Raw genomic sequence first — 22161 nt, forward strand, 5'->3', positions numbered from 1 at the left:
CTGTGTTACATAGTAAAGTTCTCAGCTTTTGTGTGTAATAATAATCAATATTTAAAACACTTCAATTATTGTAACTACTATTATCTATTATTATTATTATTATCATTATAATCAATCTTATCTTATCACTTACAACCTTCACATTTAACAAATTTATCACACATAAGCAACCCCAAAAATGTCATTCAATAGTCCATTTGATGATGATCTAGAAAGAGTAGCAACAAATCATTCACATAAATATAAAGATTATCCTGAATTTGAATCATTATCTACAAGTATTGAAAAACAATTACATCATATTAACACAAATCAATTAGTTGAAATAAAAGAAGAGCTTTCGAACTTTGAATCCAATCCAACTTATCAACAAATATCGGAATCTTTAAGTGGCAAATTTAAAAAGTTAACAGAATCTTATAAGAAATTAAATGAATTTGTTAAACAATTGAATTCAGCTATAAAAACAGTTGAGAATGATCATGAAGATGTTGAAATTGTAAATTACCTAAAACAAAAAGAAAACATTCAAATCAAGCTAATAAAAGATAGTTTAGCAAATTTTAAAAATTATCAAAGAAGATTTGAAACAAAACAAGCAAGTCAATTGCCACCACTATCCTCTGAGGAAAGAGCCACATCAACAGAACAACTACAACAGCAACAACAAGTCCAAATAGAGTACGAACCAATAAATGCAGAAGAATTAGAACAACAAACATTATTAATCCAAGAAAGAGAACGAGAAATTCATCAAATTCAACAAGATACTCAAGAAATCAACAATATTTTCTCAAATTTATCATCTATAATAAATGAACAACAATTTCAAATAGATAATATTGAAAATAATATTTTTTCATATAGTTCAAATGTTCAACAAGCTTCAACGGAATTAAATAGAGCTCAAAGATATCAAAAGAGGTCAAATGGGAGATTATTTTGTTGCTTGTTGATATTGATTGGAGTTTCAGCTTTCATTATACTAATACAATTGATTTTCTAATTATCTAGATACTTTTTACAAATAAACGTGTTAGTTAGTTATACCTATTCCTCTTCCACGTCCCAAATATTGACATTACCGTCATCACCTCCAGATATAACGACTTCTTTACCATTATCTAAAATTGACCAAATCACGCTATTTATTTCATGAACTCCGTGTGATAATTCAGTTATACTCTCTATTTCCCATTTTGATTCACTTATTTCATTATATACAACAATTTTACCATCTGATCCAGCAGTCACTATTTTACCAGTTTTAGAAGACCAAGCAACTGAATATATGGGTAAATCATGAGCTTTTGGTAATATACATTCTTGTTCCCAAACTACTTCTGTAGTGTGTCTTATTGAACTTGGTAGATTCGGTTCCGAATTATCTTTTTGTTCTTCTTCTATTTTATCTTTTGAATACCATATTCGAGCAGTCAAATCATCACTAACAGAAACCAATCTTGTCTTACCCTTTATAGCGTTTGGAGATTTGGGATTCTCAAATTTTGAACACCAAATAGTACCTTCATGACTATCCAATATTCCAATACATGACCAATCATCATCATCAAAATCTTGCTTATAAATTCTTATAGTATCATCATATGAAGAACTAGCTAATAAATTTGAAGTAGGATGCCAAGTAACATTTTTAACATCTTGTGAATGATCATTTAATACAGAAATACATTCAAATTCTTCCAATGTCTCTGGATCAGTTTCCCATATCCATACAGTTTTATCTCTTGAACAACTTGCTAAATATCGTCCACTAAAATTCCAATCAACTGCTTTTATTTCATTCTCATGACCTTCAATAATTGCCATTAAATTCCATTCGTTTGAAGGATTCGCCAATATTTCCGCCTGATTCTCTACAATTTCCTCAATATCATAATTCTCATCAGGTTCATCAATTCCCCAAATCGATATAGTAGAATCAAAAGATCCCGTAGCTAAAGCAGGTAAATCCAATATATTCAGTTTATAATCTACCCCACCTATTGGAGGCTTGAATGAAACAGTTCGTATAGATCGTCTATGCGTATCTTCAAGATTTGCTATCTGTGGGAATTTTGATTTTATTGATAATCTATATATTTTGGAGGATTTATCGGTTGAAGCAGTTGCTAATAATGGTAATGTTGGATGTGAAGCCACGCTCCATACTTTGTCATCGTGAGCTTTAATTGAATGTAGAAGTCTGACCATTTTTATCGCTGTCCTTGTTGTATTTTTTGCAATCTGTGGAAAAATCTGAAACTGTTTTTTGGTAAAAATATTGTGTATAATTGTTTAATGCAATTTTTCACAACCAAATTTTGAAGAGCCTAATGTTCAGATATACAAAGCTAAAACCAGTACTACGAAGGTCCATATGTCGATCCCACATAAGATTTAATTCTTCAAAGAATCCAAATCACAACAATGACAAAAATAGAGGTGATAACCAAGAATCATCATCTGAATTGACCAAGAAAGATCTGAATCATGATATACAAGATTTCAAAATAAAGCAAGCATCTTCAAAATCAGCACCAGCACCAATGGAAAACACAGGAATAGAGCACTTGCTTAAAAAAGACAATAAACCATACATACCTAAATTTCAACACAAGAGAGTTACTTTTGATTATCCAGAATTACCAAATGAAGATGAATACAATAATTTAGTTAAAGTACCTAAAAAAATAACAAGATGGTCAGCATACGTACCTAAAATTTTAACAGTCATAGCAGTAGCTTGGGGTGCATACACTTTAAAAGTGTGGTACTTTGATAACCCCGAAGAAGGAGAAAACAGTAATGATTTATTAAGTCCCAATGAATTCCACAAATTTATAGTAACTCATAAAGAACAAATAGATCCAGACCACTTTATTATAGAGTTGAAACCAAAATACGATAGATGGGAATTAAGTTTTGAAAGCAACCCCGACTCCAAATCGGTATGGAATGGTCAACAATTTTGGTCAGTTGAAATAAAACAACCTGATATTAATGTTGTTAGATCATATACCCCATTACCTTTACATTATTTAAAATCTGAATATACAAGGTCTGGAGAGAGAAAGCCATTATTAAAAGTGTTGAATCCAGAAGTTGATGATGTCAAAGAAAAAGGAACTATGTGTATTTATGTGAAAAGATATCCACAAGGTGAAGTATCAAGATATATTACATCAAGAGAAGTAGGTCAAGAACTAGAATTACGAGGTCCTCAAATAGAATATAAGTTTCCCTACCATCCATTAAATAAATTACATCAAAGACCTATTTTCAAAGATTTACCTTCAAAAGTTGAACCAGATAATTTTATTGAATCTATTAAAAAATATAATAAGGTACCAGATGTTGATAATTTGAATTTTTATGCTGCTGGGACTGGGTTAGCACCAATTTTACAAGTATTATTTTCTGAAAACCCGTATTTGGGATTTGTTAACATTCATTATTCAGCTCGAAAACCTGGAGAAATTGGAATTCTAGAAAGATTTTTATTTTTTTTACATAAATTAGATCGAGTCAATGTTACATATCATTTCGATAGTGAAGGAAAATCATCAATAGTAAACAAAAATGATATAAATAAACCAGAAATTCCAAATTATTATTCACCAAAAAGAATAGAATCTTCAACTTCGAATTTATCACCAGAAGAAGCATTACAAGTACGAATGAGTATATTAAAAGGTGACGAACATAAATCTGAAGTTATTCAACAATTAATAAAATCAACTGAAGATAGAGGAGAAAGATACGACACAGCATTAGATCAAGCTAAAGTCACATCACAACAACCAAAAAAGGCAGCAGCTTTGTCAATTGTATGTGGTCCTGATGGATTTGTTGATTATGTAGCAGGCTCAAAAGATTTAGTTACTAATAGTCAAGGAAAAATTGGAGGCTTACTAGGTGAAAAAAGTTGGGATAATTCAAATGTATATAAATTGTAGATAGATATAAAAAAGTTTAATTAATAGAATTTGAAACAACACCATCCATTTCATCATTAATCATTCCTATTTTATTACCAAAATGATATAATACTCTTTGAGCATCTCTATATTGTGAACATAAAGTTATAACTTCTTTTAATAAGTCTCGCTTATTCAATCCACATATTTTAGGATTCCATTCATTAGTTTCATCATCGTTATCAATCGGTCCTAGTAATTCATCACATATCTCATATAATTTAGCTTTAAATCCTAATTCACAAATTCTTTGTACATATATTTTGAAGTATTTATATAAATCTTTATTTTCACTTAATAATTCACAACATAATATCCTATTCTCCAAATGACTAATTGAAATAGTATTTTCTAAACTTTCAAACCCTTCTTTCATTAACATATTTTTAGAAATTTTATTGAAAAATTTCCCCCTACCAGTTCTTGTCTTTCTCAAAATTTCTTCATTTGTTTTATTTTCCAATAATTCCAATATAGACTCTTCATCATCAAACATATTCAAAGATTGTATGGACTTTTTACCGTCATCTGCACTATCCCAATAATGAGAACCAAACAACCACCATGATTCAGTTATAGTCTGCCACATTCCTAAATCTTTATTAAACAAATATCCTGACCCATTCGACAACGTAACTAGCGGTATGCCTAATGATGTTATAGCACATAATGTAATCGTATCAGATTTAGATAATCCATCATCTTGAAATTTTGAACCTAACTCTAACAACCCAGATATCAGACAATTAACTTCAATTTTTTTGTTCTCCAAATTCCATACATATAACTCACCAAGCGAAGTAACTGCCATTAAAAATTTACCATGACTTTCTAAATATGAAATTGGTGATCCTAATATGATTGGTGGTAGTAATCTTTTACCTGATAAGTGAGAATAAGTTAGAATTTGTCCGTCAATAGTAGCTATGGCCCAAAATACACTTCCTTCACATGCTAATTGAATTAATTTAGGTACGAAATCACACCATATTTCTTTATCCTTTTTGAAATAAGTAACTCTTGATGGTTTTGTTTCATTACCTGATCCATTTCTTATATCTAATGTGAATAAATCATCATTGCTTTGACTTTTCAACTGGAATCCAAATCTTACTTTGGGTGTAGCTAATCTGGCTTTAGCAAATGAAGTGTTGGGGTTTATTATAACTGATCCAATGAATTTCACAGGTTCCATTTCTCTTTTCGGCTTCTTAACAACCCCATTTGAATCTTCTTCTCGCCTTCTTTTTGATCTATTGAATTCGTCAGATACTGAGTATGATGGTTTATCAAATTCCATTGAAGTTTTGCCTGTAACTGATATTGATTCTGCAGGTGTGGTTTTCAAAAAGTTGGTTGAGGATGAAGTTGATCCATTATTTGTTAGAAGTGTTGGTTGAATTCTTCTTTTACCATTTTTTGTAGTGGTTTTTTGTTTGTTTAGATTAATCTCATGAGTTGATTTTGATGCTGGTTTTGTTGTGATTGTATTACTTGATCTTGATTCGATTGGTGGTGTTTGTTTCTTCGTTATTTCTGTATGAGTATCATCTCTAGGTTGTGTGGGTTTTATAATCTTTGGTTCAATTGGTCCTTTTGAAGTGGTATCTTCTTGATCAACCTCGTCATTCTCCGTTTCTTTCTCCTTTTCAGTGGATTTATCTTCTTCTTTATCGTCTTCAATTTTTATGGCATCGTTTTGATCAGAGAATTCAAGTGGCGCCATAATTTTCCTATTACCAGATAATTGATCATATTCATATCTATAGTCCAATGATCGCATTTTTTCAGTGGTGAATTTTTTTAGTTTATTGACAACACTATCTTCGACTTTGTAGCCCAACTCATGATCCTCAAAACTTACAATACCCAAATTTCCAGCAGAAGTACAAAATATTATATCATCACTATCAGTCCATGCTAAGTCATAAATTTGAGCATTGTTTACTAAATCCTTTAATAAAATTAAAGGTGATGCATTTGAAGTATTCCAAACTGCAAAACTTTTATCTGAACCACTTGATGCAATTATATTATGTAAGTTTTCTTCATCATTTTCTTTATTTGAATAAATTAAAGGACTGAATTTGACAACTTCACAACTTAAATCATGACCAACCAAACTTTCTCTACTAGTCCAGTTAGAAGTTGAAGATATCAATGAAAATAATGTAGTTTGACCTTTAGTTGCTGTTGGAACCGATAACAATTCTCCATCTGGTGACCATGATATTCTTTTATATTTAACATTAATTGGATTTTTACTGAAAAATCTTGTAATTTTATTTATACATCTGAATTTGTACAGTCCGCCAGAAGATTCATATTCATATTGGAAAATATTAATTTGTGTATCATCTCCCACAGCCACAAGGTAATTGGTGGTGTTATTGAATGCTAAACTTCTTTGTATAACTGGTGTCTCGTTGGAAATAGGTTTTAATTCTTGAAAAGTTTCTCTTTCGATATCGATTACATATATTTTTTCATCATTCGTACTCCATGATACTAGTCTTCCATCTCTCGAAATTGTTAAATCAACTAGTGGTGATAATTTGGAGGTTGTTTCTTCATTAAAGGGAAATATATGCTTATGATTACTCTCCTGAAGATCATGAAAATGTATATTTCCATTGATATCACCTGATATAAATTTGGTGGTTGAGTTAGGAAGCCACTTTAGTATATTTACTGTTGTATCATGACACGATATAGTATGACTTGGTTGGAAACGCTCAATTTGTTGACATTGATTTTCTTTTGAGACTGATGAATCTAATTTTGAAATACTCAATAACTGTTGTAAATTCCAAACATTAATTTTATTATCAATTCCTCCCGTAATTAAATTTGTGTTATTGTTATTGATACCCAAGCAATGTATTTCACCATCGTGGAAAGGTTGTGGTAGTAGTAGATACTTCATGTATCGACTTATGCTGTAATTGCAATAGTTTTTTAATTATTGTTTATGTAAATAAATTTGAAACAAGAAATATTTGTCGCAATTATTTTGTTACAGTATTTTTGATTTATGAATTTAATAGTCAAATTTATTAAAAAACTATTCAAATAAAAGCTACAAGCACTTCATGATATTGAAATGGAACCTATATGACAGCAGTTACTAATAAATTAGCTAAATATAACAAGCTCGTTGTACCAATTGGTATTGTATTTGGTTTAGCATATTTAAATTTTGCATTAAATTATTCCTTGGGCTATAAAGAAGTTTATAAACATCATTCAAATTCAATTGCTATTATACTTTGGTGTTTAAGTGGATTTTGTCAAATTTGCATTTTTGTTTATTGGTTCCTAATTTTATATGTTGGCCCTGGCAAATCTCCAAAATTTCCACAACTCAACTTATATAACAATACAGATTCAGTTGATGAATTATTGCCAGTGCCTGATGTATTTCTTTGCGATGAATTTGGGTTTCCTCAATATGACTCCCATACTCAATCAATAAAAACAGACAGATCATTTTATTCAAAAAATTTGGAGTACATTGTTCTAAAATATGATCATCATTGTTTATGGGTCGGTAAAAGTATTGGATTAACTAATTATGTATATTTTATGAAGTTCTGCTTCTGGTTTTTAAGTTTGTTTATCATCATGTTAATCTATACTGCGTGTTACACTAGATCATCAATCTCAAGAGGTGAAATTAATCATAATTTTATTATCATGTATATCGCATGTGGGCTATGGTTACCCATGATTTTAGCTTTATACATATCTCACTTAAGATATATTTGCTTAAACATGACTACATTGGATGATATAACATTGGGTCAAAGAAAACGTTATGAAAGGTATAAAGAAAGAAGACAATCAGAAACTACTAATCCTTGTCTAAATCCTAGAAAACCAAGGAAAGAGAAAGGCATTAGGTATGTTAGTGTGAAAAAGGACAATTTTAGATTGATTGTAAAATATGATATTAAAGAACGACCTTTTGACATGGGTTGGAGAAGAAATTGGATAAACTTGATGTTTAACGGGAATAGAAATCATGGAAGATCAGATAGTTACTACACAAACACAAAATTAATACTTTCTATAATCCTATTTTTGTGTCCATTCATAGAAATACCAGTTGAGATGAGGTATAGACAAAGACAGAGCCATCAATTTGATGTTGAAAATTATCCTAAATCTATAGAGAGAACCATTGCTGAATATGATTGGTTTTCAAGTAAGTACAATTCTGCGTTTTTGACGAGGATTCAAACAAAAGTTGATGAAAAAGACTGTTATATACCTAGTTATCTAGTCGGGAAAGAGTTATAGTTTAATATATAGATTTAATCATACTCTTGTTTTTATTTGTGCTCTGTCAAAGAAGATGAGTCGAGAATAAGTCGATTTGGTAGCAGAATACCACACACTTAAATAAATATTCTGGAAATATCTGATCTACATGCTATTATTGGAATTAATTAAATATCATGGATTTTGTTGGAGAAATAGTTGAACACGAAATTGAGGCTCCAGAACCACCAAACGCAAACGTCTCACTAACTGGGTTCCCAGATGCTAAATCAAAAGATGGTCAAAAGATTTCGAGATGGAAATTAAAGAGCAAATTAGACAAACCTGAAAAAGCAGATTCACAACCAAAAGAACAAATTCAAGATGATCCAGAGCAAAATCTTTCTGAGGCGGAAAAAATTGATAGAGAGAATAAGGAAAGACTATCTAGAATGTCTGAAAGTGAAATACTAGCGGAGCAACAAGAACTTTTGAAAAATTTAAACCCTAAATTGGTTCAAAGTCTAATAAATAGATCAAAGAAAAGAGAAGAGGCAAATGAGAGAAAGAAAAGTCTAGATCACAAAGATCACAACCATAGTCATGATCATCATCAACATGCAGAGGGTTATAATGGATGGATTGGAGAGATGAAAACAAATAAAGGAATAACAGATTTGTCTCAATTAAATAAAGAAGATGTAAATAAAGCACTAGGTATATCTGATAAGAAAGTCAAATTTGATGATGATAACGTTAAAACAATAAATTATGAAGATTTAGATGATAATATGGAATTGGATCCAAATGGATGGGAAGATGTAACAGATGTAAATCAATTAATGAATTCAAATGCAGTAGCACCTGAAGGCTATCAATTAAATAATGATGATGAAGAGGATGAAGAACCAAATGATACAGTACATTTTACAAAACCTAAAAATGAAGATATAGATTTAGATGATCCAAAATTTTTCGATAAATTACATGAAAAGTATTATCCAGATTTACCTAAAGAAACAGAAAAATTATCATGGATGACAAAACCACTACCGGCTCAGGTATCAACAACGTATGAAAGTATATCAGATATGAGATTCGACTTTAAAGGAAATTTGATACAAATCAGTATAAATGAAGAAACTGAAGACTCAAAGGGAGTCCCAACTTATTTAGGTTTACATCATCATTCAGAAAATCCTCAATTAGCAGGTTATACTTTAAGTGAATTAACTCATTTATCAAGATCAGTTTTACCAGGTCAGAGATGTTTAAGTATACAAACATTAGGAAGAATACTACATAAACTAGGTAAACATGAATTTAATATTCTACCTATTACTGAAGAAGAAGAGAATCAAGATATCAAAAATATGATAAGTACATTTGAAAAAATGATGTGGGATTTAATTGATGAACTAAGAATTGTTGAATCCTTGGAGGAAGCTGCTGATGAGAAGAAAACTAAAAATTTGTCAGTCAGAAATTATGCTATCGAAGCATTATGGCTTTTAAAAACCGGTGGAGGTAGACCGAAACAAAGTGAGGATACTGTTATAGAAATTATGTAATGATTTTAATGAGATATTTTAATGATAAATATAGAATTGTAAGAGATAATGTAAGAGATAACAAATGTCAATAATCAGTGAAAGAAATGAATTTAAAATTTTTAACTCATTTCCAAAAAGCATTTAAAACTGTAATTTGGTAAAACATTTCCTACAAGAATGAGAATGAATACGAAAATATCATTGAAATCAAATTTTATACATTCAAAACGAATGAAATTATTGAAATCAATTTCTTAAGTTATTCACCTCTTAAGTATTCAAGTAAGAAAATGAGAAAAACTTTTGAGCAAAGAAAATACCCCAGATTAAGGATATCAATAACAAAAACTGTTAAAGAAACCAAAAACAATCAATGAATAAATTCATAAATGAACAAAAAGATGAATCTCACTAAACATTTCACTATATTTTAATTCTTGATTATTATTTTATTCTACGCACATTGACACATTGAATCGATGGTTCTAATGAAAGATAAGTCCAAAACTTGTATCGAACAACTTAAGTTTGTGCGAGTTTCAATATCTCTACATAAAGTTGTGTGATCTGTTAGAATGAATGTATATTAAGTGGTATATATGAATTTGTATAAATGACAAATGAAAGTGGTTGAGATAAAGAGTTGACATAGCATGAAAATATTTGAAAAATTTAAAAGTTATGAAAAATTTACGAAAGGTAGTTTGGTAGCATTTAAATTCGGATTTTATTAATAATGTTATTACCATTTTACAACCAAATAGTTCATTTCAATATTCATTGTTTAATCCACCATTTCATCGATAGTTGTCATTCAGAGTGGCCAATTATTTTTCATAATACACGCAATCACAATTGAAACATGCTCCTGTCAAAAGCATTTATAATTTTGGGTTGTATATTCAATTTTGTTCAATCAATATTCATAGAGAACGCATTCACGACAACAGAATCAATAAATTATTTATATCAAACTCCATTATATAATTTACATATACTAAATAATGATTTATTGGTAGCTAAAAATAAAGCAAATCAATTGATTGGTATAGATTTAACAAATGAGAATTCAATGAAATGGAATTTAGGTGATTTAGTCAACGATTATCAATTGATTTTCAATAATGATGAAATATATGGTTGGAAAGAGAGTGGAGGAAATGAAATAATTAAAATTGAAACTAATGGATCCTTTGAATATATAGATGTCGGAATTGAAGTTGGGCATTTGTATAAAGTTCAATATGGAGGTATTATAATGTTAGGAATTAATGGTGAATTGATTTTCATTGATCAAAATAATAATTCTCATAGTATCAAATCAACCGGTGTATCTACAGTTCTAATAGATAGCTATCAAGGAAATATTTTTTTGGTTATAAATGGGAAAGAAATTTTGAAACTTACATCCTCAGGTGCATTTATAAATGAAAAATCGATAACTTTAGATTCAATCAAAGAGTTTAAATCTGGAATTGCTTTAACTCATAATGATCAAATTTTTAAAGTTGATCAACAATTGAATTTTAAGAGAATTGAGAATGATAGATTCAATAATTTAGCAGTCATAAATTCGAATTTCTTATACTCAAAATCAGCAAATAATGTAAAATTAATCACAATTGAAAAAAAAGTTGCAAAAGAAATTCACAATTTCAAGACAACTTCTTTAGTAAAATGGTATTCCAATCCATTTAGTGAAATTTTGATAGTAAGTGATGACTTGACTAGAATATTCTACGATTTAAGTGATTTCTTATACACTAAAAAATCAGATAGTATTAAAAAGGTGCAGTTGAAATTAGAACGTGATTATCCATATGATTTTGTAATAAAAACCCAACAAAATGACTTAGGTTACCTTGCCTTAGATGACAACCTAAATGGTGAATTATTTAGTTTATTTAATGGTCAAAGATTGAAAACAATTTCTCCATCAAAAAATCAGTACTCATCGTCAAAAGATTTATATATTCTTATTGATGCACCAGAAAGTGAACAATCAAAAATTGAAAATGAACACTTATCGAAAGAATTTAATAATGGGTTGATTTTCACCAATTGGTTAAATAGAGTCGTTACCCATTTAGCTGATGTAGGCAGATTTTTTGTTGACATTCCAAATTGGTTTACCAATATAGATTCTACAAATTCCATCTTCAACAAGTTAGTTGTTTTCTATGATGATAAAATTGGGAAATTAATTGCTGTTAATTCACATGATGAAGGTACTGCATGGACTACTGATATAGGTAGTGAAGAAATAATATCTTTAAAGCAATTAAATGAAGAAAATAATGGAAACATCATTGCATTATTCAAAGACACCATCCATATTATTGACCCTAATGATGGGAAAGTTGTTGAATCATTTAAAAATAACAATTATCAAGATGTCAAAATAGTGGAAGATCACTATGTATTAGAAAATGAAACAGGTTTTTCCTTGTCCTCACCAGTGGATTCAGATATTTCATTGTTCAAAAAAACCGAAAGTGAATTGATTGGTCATATAATACCACAAGGAAAAACAAGCTCCATCAAAACTTGGTCATTTCATTTCAATGATCCAGTTGTTCAAATTGCAACAATTCCTAAAGCATCAAAAATCTCATCAGTCGGAATCCCATTAGTTGATAAGAGCATATTATACAAATATTTAAATCGAAATTTAATAACAATTATAACAATGGAAGAGAATTTAAAATTGTATTTAATTGATGGGATAACTGGTGATTTATTATACACATATTCTTCCCAAAATGAAATCATAGATCCAAATTCAATATCATTGGTGATTGATGACAATTGGATCGTATATTCATATTTCACGATCTCACCAAGGTTGGAACAAAGAATTAACGTCATAGATTTATTCTCAAACAAACAAAATTCCAAAATAACTAAAATCTCAAAACAATCATTCATTTATCCAGAACGTATATTAAAATTATCATCAACTCAATCAAAACATGGAATTACTATTAAATCCATTGTGGTATTAACAGAATCAGGATCAATAGTGGAAATTCCTAAATTTATATTAAATTCAAGAAGACCAACCACGGAGATGAAACAAGATGATTTCGGCAATGATTTTAAATTATTTCCTTATGATCCAATAGTACCTAAAAATCACAATCAAGTTATAAATCACAAATATCAATTAAATTCAACTAATGGAAAATTACTAGTTAAACCAACACAATATGAAAGTTCATCTGTAGTTTGTTATTTCAACTCCCAAAATCAATTTTGTTCGATTTTAAAACCAAGTTTATCTTTTGATTTATTAAATAAAAAATTTGAAAAGGGGAAATTGATAGGAACTATTGTTATTTTAATTGTAGGGTATTTAGTAAGTAAACCTTATGTGAACAAGAAGAAATTGAAGAGTCAATGGTTGGATTTTAAGTGAGTTATATAGATATAGATAGATCAATAATCTAACATAAGTGTATATTAAAATTAGTTTAAAAGAATATAGATTCTGATTTTTCTACTGATTCTTTTTGTTGTTTCTCATTTTCGAAAATTAACCAGATCATTTCGTAAACCAAGCTCGAGACTAAGTAATTCTTCATCTTGTTGATCAAAAAAAATTCACCTTGGTCGTATTGGTTAATAATGAAATTCTTCGGAACCTTGTTAAACTTCTCTATTATTTTGTATAACTTCAAATTTAAAAAATTCCAATTCTCATTGTTGAGTATAATGGTGTATAATTTATTGAAATTCAATTTTATTTCATGTGATTCTTCTGTTGATATCAATGGAGATTTGAAAACCCTCAATAATGTTAGTAATGTCAATTCCATGGGAAACTTATAGTAGATTGGTAAGTTTAAGTAATTTTCTTTTTCATTAAACTCTTCAAATTTAGAAACAATTTCAAAACAACAACTGACTAATTTATTCAAGTACTGTTTATACTCTGTTACTGTGATGTTTGATTTTGACATTGAATATACGAATAATTGTAAATTTGTATACAAGATTGAAAGCTTGATTAAATTTTTAATTTCAATCAGCTGATAATCTTCAGATTGGTTTTCTATTAGTATTTTATTTAAATCATTTAATATAATTTCAAACATATTAAAATTTATAAGTTTTGATGTATTGATTTGTATGTCATTTAAAACAATTGATTCATCTAATAGGTTATCACCTATTAAAATATTCATGTTCTCGTTCAATTTTGATTGAATCATTGATATTTTTAATAATGAATTAATGTATTGATCTGTTGATGAAATTTCTTCATTTTTATTGTTGTATATATCTATATTTGTTGACTTGTTGATAATGTAATCTTGAGTAAATCCATTATAGTTATTGTTTGATAACCCTAAATTGATCAACCAATAGTTTGAATTTATATTTATAAATTTATATATTCTTTCTCTAATAGTGTTATTGAGATTAACTTCTTGACTTAAATTTAATTTTGTCTTGTGACTAAACTCATCAATAAATTTTAATTTATGTAATCCAAATTGTAATGACAATGTTTTCATCAAACTTATATATTTAATACTCAAATTATCTGATATTTTACTGTTGTTATTAGGTAAGGGCCAAGTAGTTAATATCAATAAAGAAGATATGATGTATAAATTTCTAGGAGTCTGAAACCAACATTTTTCAACAACTAATTGTTTTACATGCTCACACAAAGTTTGATAATCATTTGATGAATTTTGATTATGTTGATTTAATAAAGATGCTAAAATTATGGACCAAAATGTTAATTCATTTTCTTTGTAAAATTCTTGTAAATTTATTGATTGGAAAAATGATTCGGGGAATATTGGTAAGAATTTGTTTAGGTTTATTTCATAATTTGTAAATAATTGTTGTGCTTGTTTGTGTGATAAAATTATTGGTTGGTATTTCGTATTACATGATATAATAAATTTTGAAGGGTCATTAGGTTTTATTGAAAGTTGTAATTGTAATTCTGTCGGTATTTCTTCTGGTGATGCATATGGAGTATTTAAACATGATTGAATTCTTGAAACTGGCGGAGTTATAGATCGTATTACTTTTGTTTTCTCCTTTATTTGTACTTCCTTTTTTTGTATTTCAATTTTTGATTGTTGTTGTATCTGTTTACCTCTTTCAATTAATAATTCAACTTGTGCATTTTTTCTCTCAACTAAATGATCTAATTGTTCCCTCAAGTCTTGTACTTCACATGATAGTTTTTCAACAATATCAATTGATTTTACTCTACCAGTTGGTTTATTTATAATTTCCAAACAACAATTTAAATTTTTTTTAAAACAATGAGAACATGGTTGTGGATTTGTTATAAATGCATCACATTTTGTCTTATGTTGTCTACATCTTTTACATGTCTTTAAGATTTTTTCTGATTTTGAATTTAATTTAGGGATAATTAATCGAAGACGATTTTTGGATTGTAGTGACATAATCATTATAATATTTGGTGGGGTGAATATTTAATTCTGTGAATATATTTATTTTATCCAATTTAAAGTTTGGTTGCAAAAAATATGTGTATAGTGTGACTTATTACTAGTTTTGTTGATGTAATTCTTTCAATATTTAACAATTCTGATTCAAATTTTGTTGATAAAAACTTATTGATAGCGTTTATATTCTTATTAAAATAAATTTGATAGATAATTCAACATCAATTATAATATATTATTATAATTCAAATCAATAGATCGGATTATACATATTTGTTGTTTTGTGCTTTATAATAATTTTTTGTGATTACAAGATTTTAGTAATCATAACTTATTCAAAATTGATTGGTTAGTTTATTAGCTGGAGGATTTGATATTTTTTAATACCGATAATCGCAGTAATTTGGTAGCTTAAATTCTTTTAAAATTTGCAGCCATTATAAATTAATAATAAGAATAAAGAATAAAAACACGTATGAAAAAGACACTAATTTTTTTTGTTTAATTTTGTTTAACTTCTTCACTCAATTGAACGAGAGGTTGTGTTCTATGTCGATGCTTTTTTACTTTGAAAAGCTTGTCGCCCATGATCAAATCAGCTTGAATATCAGATCAAAACATGTTAATCGATGGTCATTCTTAGTTTCTAATTTCTTAACGTGGTCTCTTTTAAAATAGCCAATATGATATGGTGTTAATAAATCTAAAGTAAATTAATTATAATAAATGGATGAAAGTTTAACCTCTAAATAGGCTGTGAGATAAAGAAAATTTTCACAAAATATAGCGCCCTAAAAAGGGGGAAGAAAATTTTACAATCCCGAACATGGATTGATTCACCATTTATATTTAAATTCGTAATTATCACTTGATACGAAATACTTGATCAATTGAGCAGTCGGTAATCGAAAACTTTAGTCTAAAAAATACAATAACCAATCAAAGATAACTTATTTGTAATAAACTTATTTTCAACAATATAACTAGGTGAAACAAGAGTTCAAATTTAAAATTAAACCTTGACTAAATCAAGGTTCATCAACAGAAATTACAAATATTTTTTCCAATATCAAAAGCTTACTAGGTCTTTATTGCTAATTAAAGGAAATTAATTGGTGAGATTGTTTACAACAAAGAATTATGAATTTACATATCCGAGATCGTATTTTGCTCTATTTTCGGAAAGTAATAAATTTGATTTTGAATAGCACCTACGAATAAAATTCTATGTAATACTAAGATTCGTTTCATATAAATTGTACTAGCTTGGTATTATTTTTACCTCGTTAGAATTTTGTCGGATCTTTAATTTAAGGAATTCAGTTTAATAATCTATCGAGACATTTTGAGGATTAGTAAAAAATTTATAAAAATTTGCAGCAAAACTAATGTGAAGGATGAAGAGTTTAATAATACCAAATATCTATAGAATAAGAAAACTAACGGTTATACTCGGACCAAAAAGGTCTCTATTAGTTTGAAAGCTCAAGAACCTCGAATCATGATTGCACTAACTGATTTTTTTCACGACCGTTTGACTTGTAAAACCAGCATAACAATAAACATTTGAAACAAGACTAATTTGGTAGCCTAAAACTCTCTCGTATTTAATTTGTGTCAATTTTGAGAAAGAAATGAAAGATCAACTTTTGCAACAGCATTTTAAAATAAGTCATTGTCAATTTCTTTCATTAATGCTTTGAATCATTACGTAAATAGGACCCTGAAAACCCAAGTGAAAATTAGCATTCTATAAATAACTAAACTTATATAATGCCCAAACAAACAAAAAAGCAAGCGTTCATAGTAAACACTTCATCATCATCATCGTCATCATCGTCAGCTCCAATAAATACATGCACCAATACGAATAAAACAACGGCATCAAATTTATCACAAGACCAACTAAAATCAAAACATCTTTACAATCTTATCCACACAATTCCACAATCAAACCCTATTTCCAAAATATATTCATTACAATTTGATAAATTAAATTCAATAAAATCTTTAAATGTACCATCACAAATAGATAATAAAATTTGTAATAAATGTGGAATATTATTAATACCTGGATTAAATATGACTATTAGAATCAAATTTAGAAAAATGAAACAAACCCAAAGAGATAATGAAGTGGAAAATAATATGTCTAATAATAAATTAAAGCAGAAATGTTTAAGTTGTGGGAACATCAATTATTTTGAATTGAGTAAGAATACACTGTCTAACAAATCTCAAATCGATAACTCCGGAGTGCTCAACCAAACATTGCCTGATCATAGTAGTATACCTCAAATAAATGTGTCGGAGAAATCAAATGTTAAAGAGAATGTACCTCAAAATGAAGGTGAAAAGAAAGAAGAAGAATTAATCCCAGATCAAGTACAACAAACTACTGAAGCATCAACTCAACCAAATCGAAATTCAATCCCAGAACCAATACAAGAAACATCATCATCATCGTCACCAGCAACAATTACAGCCAAAAACAAAGCAGCAAAAGATAGATCAAAAAAGAGAAAAGCAGAAACCAATTTATTACAATCATTAAAACAAAGAAAATTAGATCAAGATTCCAAATCGAAAAAAATCAATTCATTAAATTTAATGGATTTTTTAAAATAACATCTACATAGTTGTAATTTTTTTTTTTAAGTAACCCAAGAAGCTAAATGTGATTGTTGTACAGGTATTTGTTTTTTATCTTTATAATTTTCTCTTACAACATATCTTAACCATCTTCTTCTTCTATAAATTTCATCATCATTAATAATCTTTACATTGTCATTTTTTTCATTATTTTCATTTTTCACATAAATTTTAGTTTGAATTTTTTGTTCATCATTACTTTTATCATTAATTTTATCATAAATTTCATCATCATCATAAATATAATCATTTTCAAATTTTTCATCAATTTTTTCTTCATCAGGTATTATTATATCGTAAGCCCATTTTTCATCATCATCAATAAGTACCAAATCTTGAATTAAATTTGATTCAACCCATTCAGAAATATTAAAATCAACTATCCATTTCGAAGTAGGTAGAAATTTATAACCAATTGGTGGTTTTATTTCTTTTAAAGTTTCACATTTATTTAATTTGATTAAATGATGTTGTTTGGATGAATCTTCTATATCTTCTTCATTTTTAAGGATTGTTTCATCATCTATTTCTTCTAATGGATGTTGTTCATTTAATTGCTTTATTGCATTATTGTATCTTCTTATAACTGTGTTTACGGTATAAAATTGATTTGAAAATCCTATAGGTTGCCAAATTTTAGTTCTTAGATTTAATTTTTGTAGTTCAAATATTTCAACTTGTTTTAAAGTATCTTGAGATAAAGTTGATTCATCTTTATCAATATTTTCTTTACTGTTATCATGTTTAACATTTTCATCGACTAAAATTGAAGTTAATGTATTTTCAACTTTGTTCACATAATTTTGAATTTCCAATCTTGTATTCTCATCATATACTTTATCCAACAATTGCGATCTTATTTTAGGGTGCATTAATATAATAAAAATCCAAACTTGGAAAATAGACCACATTTTAATTATCCAACTATGTTGAATTAAAAACCAAATTATAGAAGGTAAACAATAAAGATTCACAAAAATTAAAAATAAACATCCCAATACTATAAAAGAACTAATTTTTTCATTTTTAAAATATAAATAATCAGTAGTTAACCAAATCATAAAATCAAAACTTAAAATATTTAATTTCATAAAATTTTGAGTATCTGTTAAATTCATAAAAAATTCTTTACTAAATAAAGGTACTGGTTTGGGGATTTTATATAATTCTAATGGAATTGTTGATGGGAATGGATTAGTTTCCACAAATTCTTCATTAAATGTTGGATCTGGTGGATATATCAATAAATAATGTGGTATTAATGTATTTATAATTAATGAAATAAATGGTAAACAAGTAATTAATATAGGTTTTAATATTATATGAGTTATTATAAGAGTTATACCTAAAGTATAATAAGGATCCATCCAATTAACATATTTTATAATTTGATTAAAAAAAATATAAATATTTGAATTTCTTTGATGTAACATATTTGAATTTTTTTGCATTATTGCAAAACTTAAAGGTATACGTAAATTTGCCATACTTTGACGATCTTTTAACATTTTGGTAGTTTGATCATCATATATTTCATTGGGGATAATCATTTGAATTATTTTTTCCATTAATTTATCTGCATAATAATTTGGATTTGTTGAAGAATTTAAAGAAGATAAAAAGGATTGATCTGTTGGTTGTGATGAGTCTGTTGGTTTTGGTGCTTGGTTATTTGTAGATGTTGTTGTTGAATCATTATTTTTTAGATTTGTAGTTGATCCATCTTTCCAAAATGAACTAAAATCCAAATCTAATGATTTACGCTTTTTAGGTGGTGTTGATTGTAATTGTTGATGTAATGATTGATTAGAACTACTAGTTTTTAAAGTTGATGTGTTTGATTTATTGACTTTAGATTCATCATCTTCTATAGATAATATATTTCCTAATAAATTAGATACACTTTCCATTTTTTGATTTTTTTTACGTTTTAAATCTTGTGGCAAATTTTGAATATTTTGTAATGTTTGAGTTAATGAAGATAATGAAGGTGGTGTAATTGATGTTGTGAATTTAAACTTGGTGGTTGGTTCTGTTATTGTTGTTGTTGCTGTTGTTGAGACTGTAGTTTGTGATGCTGACTTGGTTTTAGTAGATGATTTCGATAGCAAGTTTGATTTAGGTTTGGCGAAATTTTGATCTATATTATTTGTAGAATCCAATTCGGTATAAATTGATGCGGAAGTGTTTCAGAAAATTATAATATTCAATAACTTATTATCCCCTATAGTAATAGATCAAATGAGCCTTTGTGAATAAATTATGGTTAATGAAAATGATGTAATTGATTCAACTTGAAAAGTCCGAACTTTTTGATTTAACACTCTATGACCAATTGTAAGATTGAATCAATATGATTGACCACTTAATTGACTACGTTGAATTCAAAGAACTTAATTTCAAAGTAGATTCAATTGAAGTTTATGATATAGAGTTAGGCTATCAATAAATAAATTTAAAGAAGTTGCAACTTTAATTTTAATAGTATAGTTACTACGTTAATTTCCTGTATATAGTAATAGTATATACCAAACCAATTGAAGAAACAGAAGAATTGAAAAAAATCAATATTCGAAATAGATTTATTACAAAAATATTTTATTAATCATTAAAAGTACTTGAATTACATATCATTAAACATCTTTTTTTAGTAAATCATTAACATTTATTTAATTCCAGTGGTGAAAAAATTTTTAAAGGACAATTATTATTCCCAAAACTAGTAGATAAATTATTTTCATCAAATGAATTATTTGGAGTTCTCATAGCTGTTCTTAATTTTTTAGCTCGATTTTCAATATCACTAGTATTTTCTTCGGAATCTGATGATGTTGAAGATTTTCGTTTTCTTATTAATTTTGGATTTTTTGTAGTAGGTTGTGGTTTTATTAGTTTTTGCTTTTTTGTTGGTGTTACTGGTGGTGTTAATATTTCTTCTTTTATTATTGTTATTTTATCATCTTTTGATTGTTGATCTTCTTGTTTTATATATGTGTCTTCTTTTATAATATTTGGTTTTTCTTCTTTAATGGAAATATTCGAAAAAGGTTCTTGTTTGATTTTCGTGGATTCTTGTTTAATTTTAATTGATTTTTTATTAATTGGTTTAATATATTCTTTTGCACAATTTTTTAATTTCTTTGAATCAATTTGTTCTTGAGTTAAAAATAAATCAGGTATTTCACTTTTCAATAATTTAATAAATTCATCACAATCACATAAAATTTCATAATCTATAAAATTTGACCATTGTTTACTTAAACTTGTCTTGTTTACAAATATAACTTTCCCATTAGGTTTTTTATGAATTTCATTAGCTAATGATTTTACTAACTTTTTAACCCCATCTACTTTTAAAGAAGTACCCATTATTATTAATAAATCAGGTTTTAATTTTAAATCATTAGATAATCCTAAACTTAAAATTTCCAGTTGTGGATGATTTTCTCCATATAATACAATATCTGGTCTTAATATACCTATATTTCCAGTAATTCTTTTACCTGAATAAAGTCTTTCTTCATATTTTGCATAACAATTTGAACATTCAGGATTTAAACCTTGATTGAATTGTGTTTGATATTCATTTGACCAATTGAAATTTTTAAAACATTGAGTACATGATAATTTATGTAAATTTCCATGTAATTGTATAACATCTAATGAATTCCAATTTTCTTTAAATTTTTGATTTTTATTGGGTATGATTGCACTAATACTATTACAATTTTTTTCATTATTTTCTTCAAAATTTGAAATTTCAATACCTAAATTTAAATTTACATTTTTTTCTAAAGAATCAATATTTTGAGTATAACATCTTAATAATTTTCCTTTATCTTTTAAATGTTTTAAAAATTTATGAGTTTCAGTAGGTTTTGCTAATAATGTACTCTTATATAAAGATTCCATAAATGTACAAAATATACTCAATGATAAATTATCTCTAAATAAATTAATATCAAATAAATCTTGACCTCTTACAATTGCTTTTGGATGTTTATGTTTGATCATATTATATAATCCATCACTTGATCGGAAATCAGGTATGCCTGCATTACATGAAATTCCAGCTCCTGTTATAACTGTTGTCTTTTTGGATTTAAATATATGTTTTATTGTTTCATTTAGTAGTATGTGATCTTCTGATGATAAGGAATTGATACCATTTATTAAATCTATTGACCTTATTGAGGTTGAATTGGTGGATGAAGACGGCATTGGAAGTTGTTGTCGCTCAGTGGGTTTGGGTGATTTATGTTACTGCGATTA

The 22161-nt window shown here is 27.6% G+C and overlaps 10 protein-coding genes across 10 annotated transcripts; 6 read left to right on the top strand and 4 right to left on the bottom strand. All coding sequences in view use genetic code 12, as the record gives it.

The window, feature by feature from the left end:
• Positions 1 to 178: 178 nt before the first annotated feature.
• PEP12 (SNAP receptor) lies at positions 179 to 1006 on the top strand (the record flags this gene model as incomplete). The annotated part of the gene is made up of 1 exon (XM_051766936.1): positions 179 to 1006. One exon carries the CDS (start codon positions 179 to 181, stop codon positions 1004 to 1006), a length of 828 nt encoding a protein of 275 aa, XP_051622180.1.
• A 44-nt stretch (positions 1007 to 1050) lies between these two features.
• Positions 1051 to 2214, bottom strand: KGF54_000967 (iron-sulfur cluster assembly protein; the record flags this gene model as incomplete). Its single annotated transcript, XM_051766937.1, has 1 exon — positions 1051 to 2214. The coding sequence occupies one exon, from the start codon at positions 2212 to 2214 to the stop codon at positions 1051 to 1053; it is 1164 nt and encodes a 387-aa protein (XP_051622181.1).
• Positions 2215 to 2336: 122 nt separating this feature from the next.
• KGF54_000968 (oxidoreductase) lies at positions 2337 to 3959 on the top strand (the record flags this gene model as incomplete). Its single annotated transcript, XM_051766938.1, has 1 exon — positions 2337 to 3959. One exon carries the CDS (start codon positions 2337 to 2339, stop codon positions 3957 to 3959), a length of 1623 nt encoding a protein of 540 aa, XP_051622182.1.
• A 16-nt stretch (positions 3960 to 3975) lies between these two features.
• KGF54_000969 (uncharacterized protein) lies at positions 3976 to 6906 on the bottom strand (the record flags this gene model as incomplete). The annotated part of the gene is made up of 1 exon (XM_051766939.1): positions 3976 to 6906. One exon carries the CDS (start codon positions 6904 to 6906, stop codon positions 3976 to 3978), a length of 2931 nt encoding a protein of 976 aa, XP_051622183.1.
• A 188-nt stretch (positions 6907 to 7094) lies between these two features.
• On the top strand, positions 7095 to 8282 carry KGF54_000970 (palmitoyltransferase; the record flags this gene model as incomplete). Its single annotated transcript, XM_051766941.1, has 1 exon — positions 7095 to 8282. The coding sequence occupies one exon, from the start codon at positions 7095 to 7097 to the stop codon at positions 8280 to 8282; it is 1188 nt and encodes a 395-aa protein (XP_051622184.1).
• Positions 8283 to 8440: 158 nt separating this feature from the next.
• KGF54_000971 (uncharacterized protein) lies at positions 8441 to 9814 on the top strand (the record flags this gene model as incomplete). Its single annotated transcript, XM_051766942.1, has 1 exon — positions 8441 to 9814. The coding sequence occupies one exon, from the start codon at positions 8441 to 8443 to the stop codon at positions 9812 to 9814; it is 1374 nt and encodes a 457-aa protein (XP_051622185.1).
• An 844-nt stretch (positions 9815 to 10658) lies between these two features.
• Positions 10659 to 13214, top strand: KGF54_000972 (uncharacterized protein; the record flags this gene model as incomplete). Its single annotated transcript, XM_051766943.1, has 1 exon — positions 10659 to 13214. The coding sequence occupies one exon, from the start codon at positions 10659 to 10661 to the stop codon at positions 13212 to 13214; it is 2556 nt and encodes an 851-aa protein (XP_051622186.1).
• A 55-nt stretch (positions 13215 to 13269) lies between these two features.
• On the bottom strand, positions 13270 to 15234 carry SEF2 (Sef2p; the record flags this gene model as incomplete). Its single annotated transcript, XM_051766944.1, has 1 exon — positions 13270 to 15234. One exon carries the CDS (start codon positions 15232 to 15234, stop codon positions 13270 to 13272), a length of 1965 nt encoding a protein of 654 aa, XP_051622187.1.
• Positions 15235 to 17010: 1776 nt separating this feature from the next.
• Positions 17011 to 17865, top strand: SNM1 (Snm1p; the record flags this gene model as incomplete). The annotated part of the gene is made up of 1 exon (XM_051766945.1): positions 17011 to 17865. One exon carries the CDS (start codon positions 17011 to 17013, stop codon positions 17863 to 17865), a length of 855 nt encoding a protein of 284 aa, XP_051622188.1.
• Positions 17866 to 17891: 26 nt separating this feature from the next.
• Positions 17892 to 22110, bottom strand: HST3 (NAD-dependent histone deacetylase; the record flags this gene model as incomplete). Its single annotated transcript, XM_051766946.1, has 3 exons — positions 17892 to 19234; positions 19379 to 20029; positions 20592 to 22110. The coding sequence occupies 3 exons, from the start codon at positions 22108 to 22110 to the stop codon at positions 17892 to 17894; spliced, it is 3513 nt and encodes a 1170-aa protein (XP_051622189.1).
• Between the last annotated feature and the right edge of the window lie 51 nt (positions 22111 to 22161).

The sequence above is a fragment of the Candida jiufengensis genome, assembly GCF_024610255.1.
Source record: "Candida jiufengensis strain CBS 10846 chromosome Unknown scaffold7, whole genome shotgun sequence".
NCBI classification, from domain to species: Eukaryota; Fungi; Ascomycota; class Pichiomycetes; order Serinales; family Debaryomycetaceae; genus Lodderomyces; species Lodderomyces jiufengensis.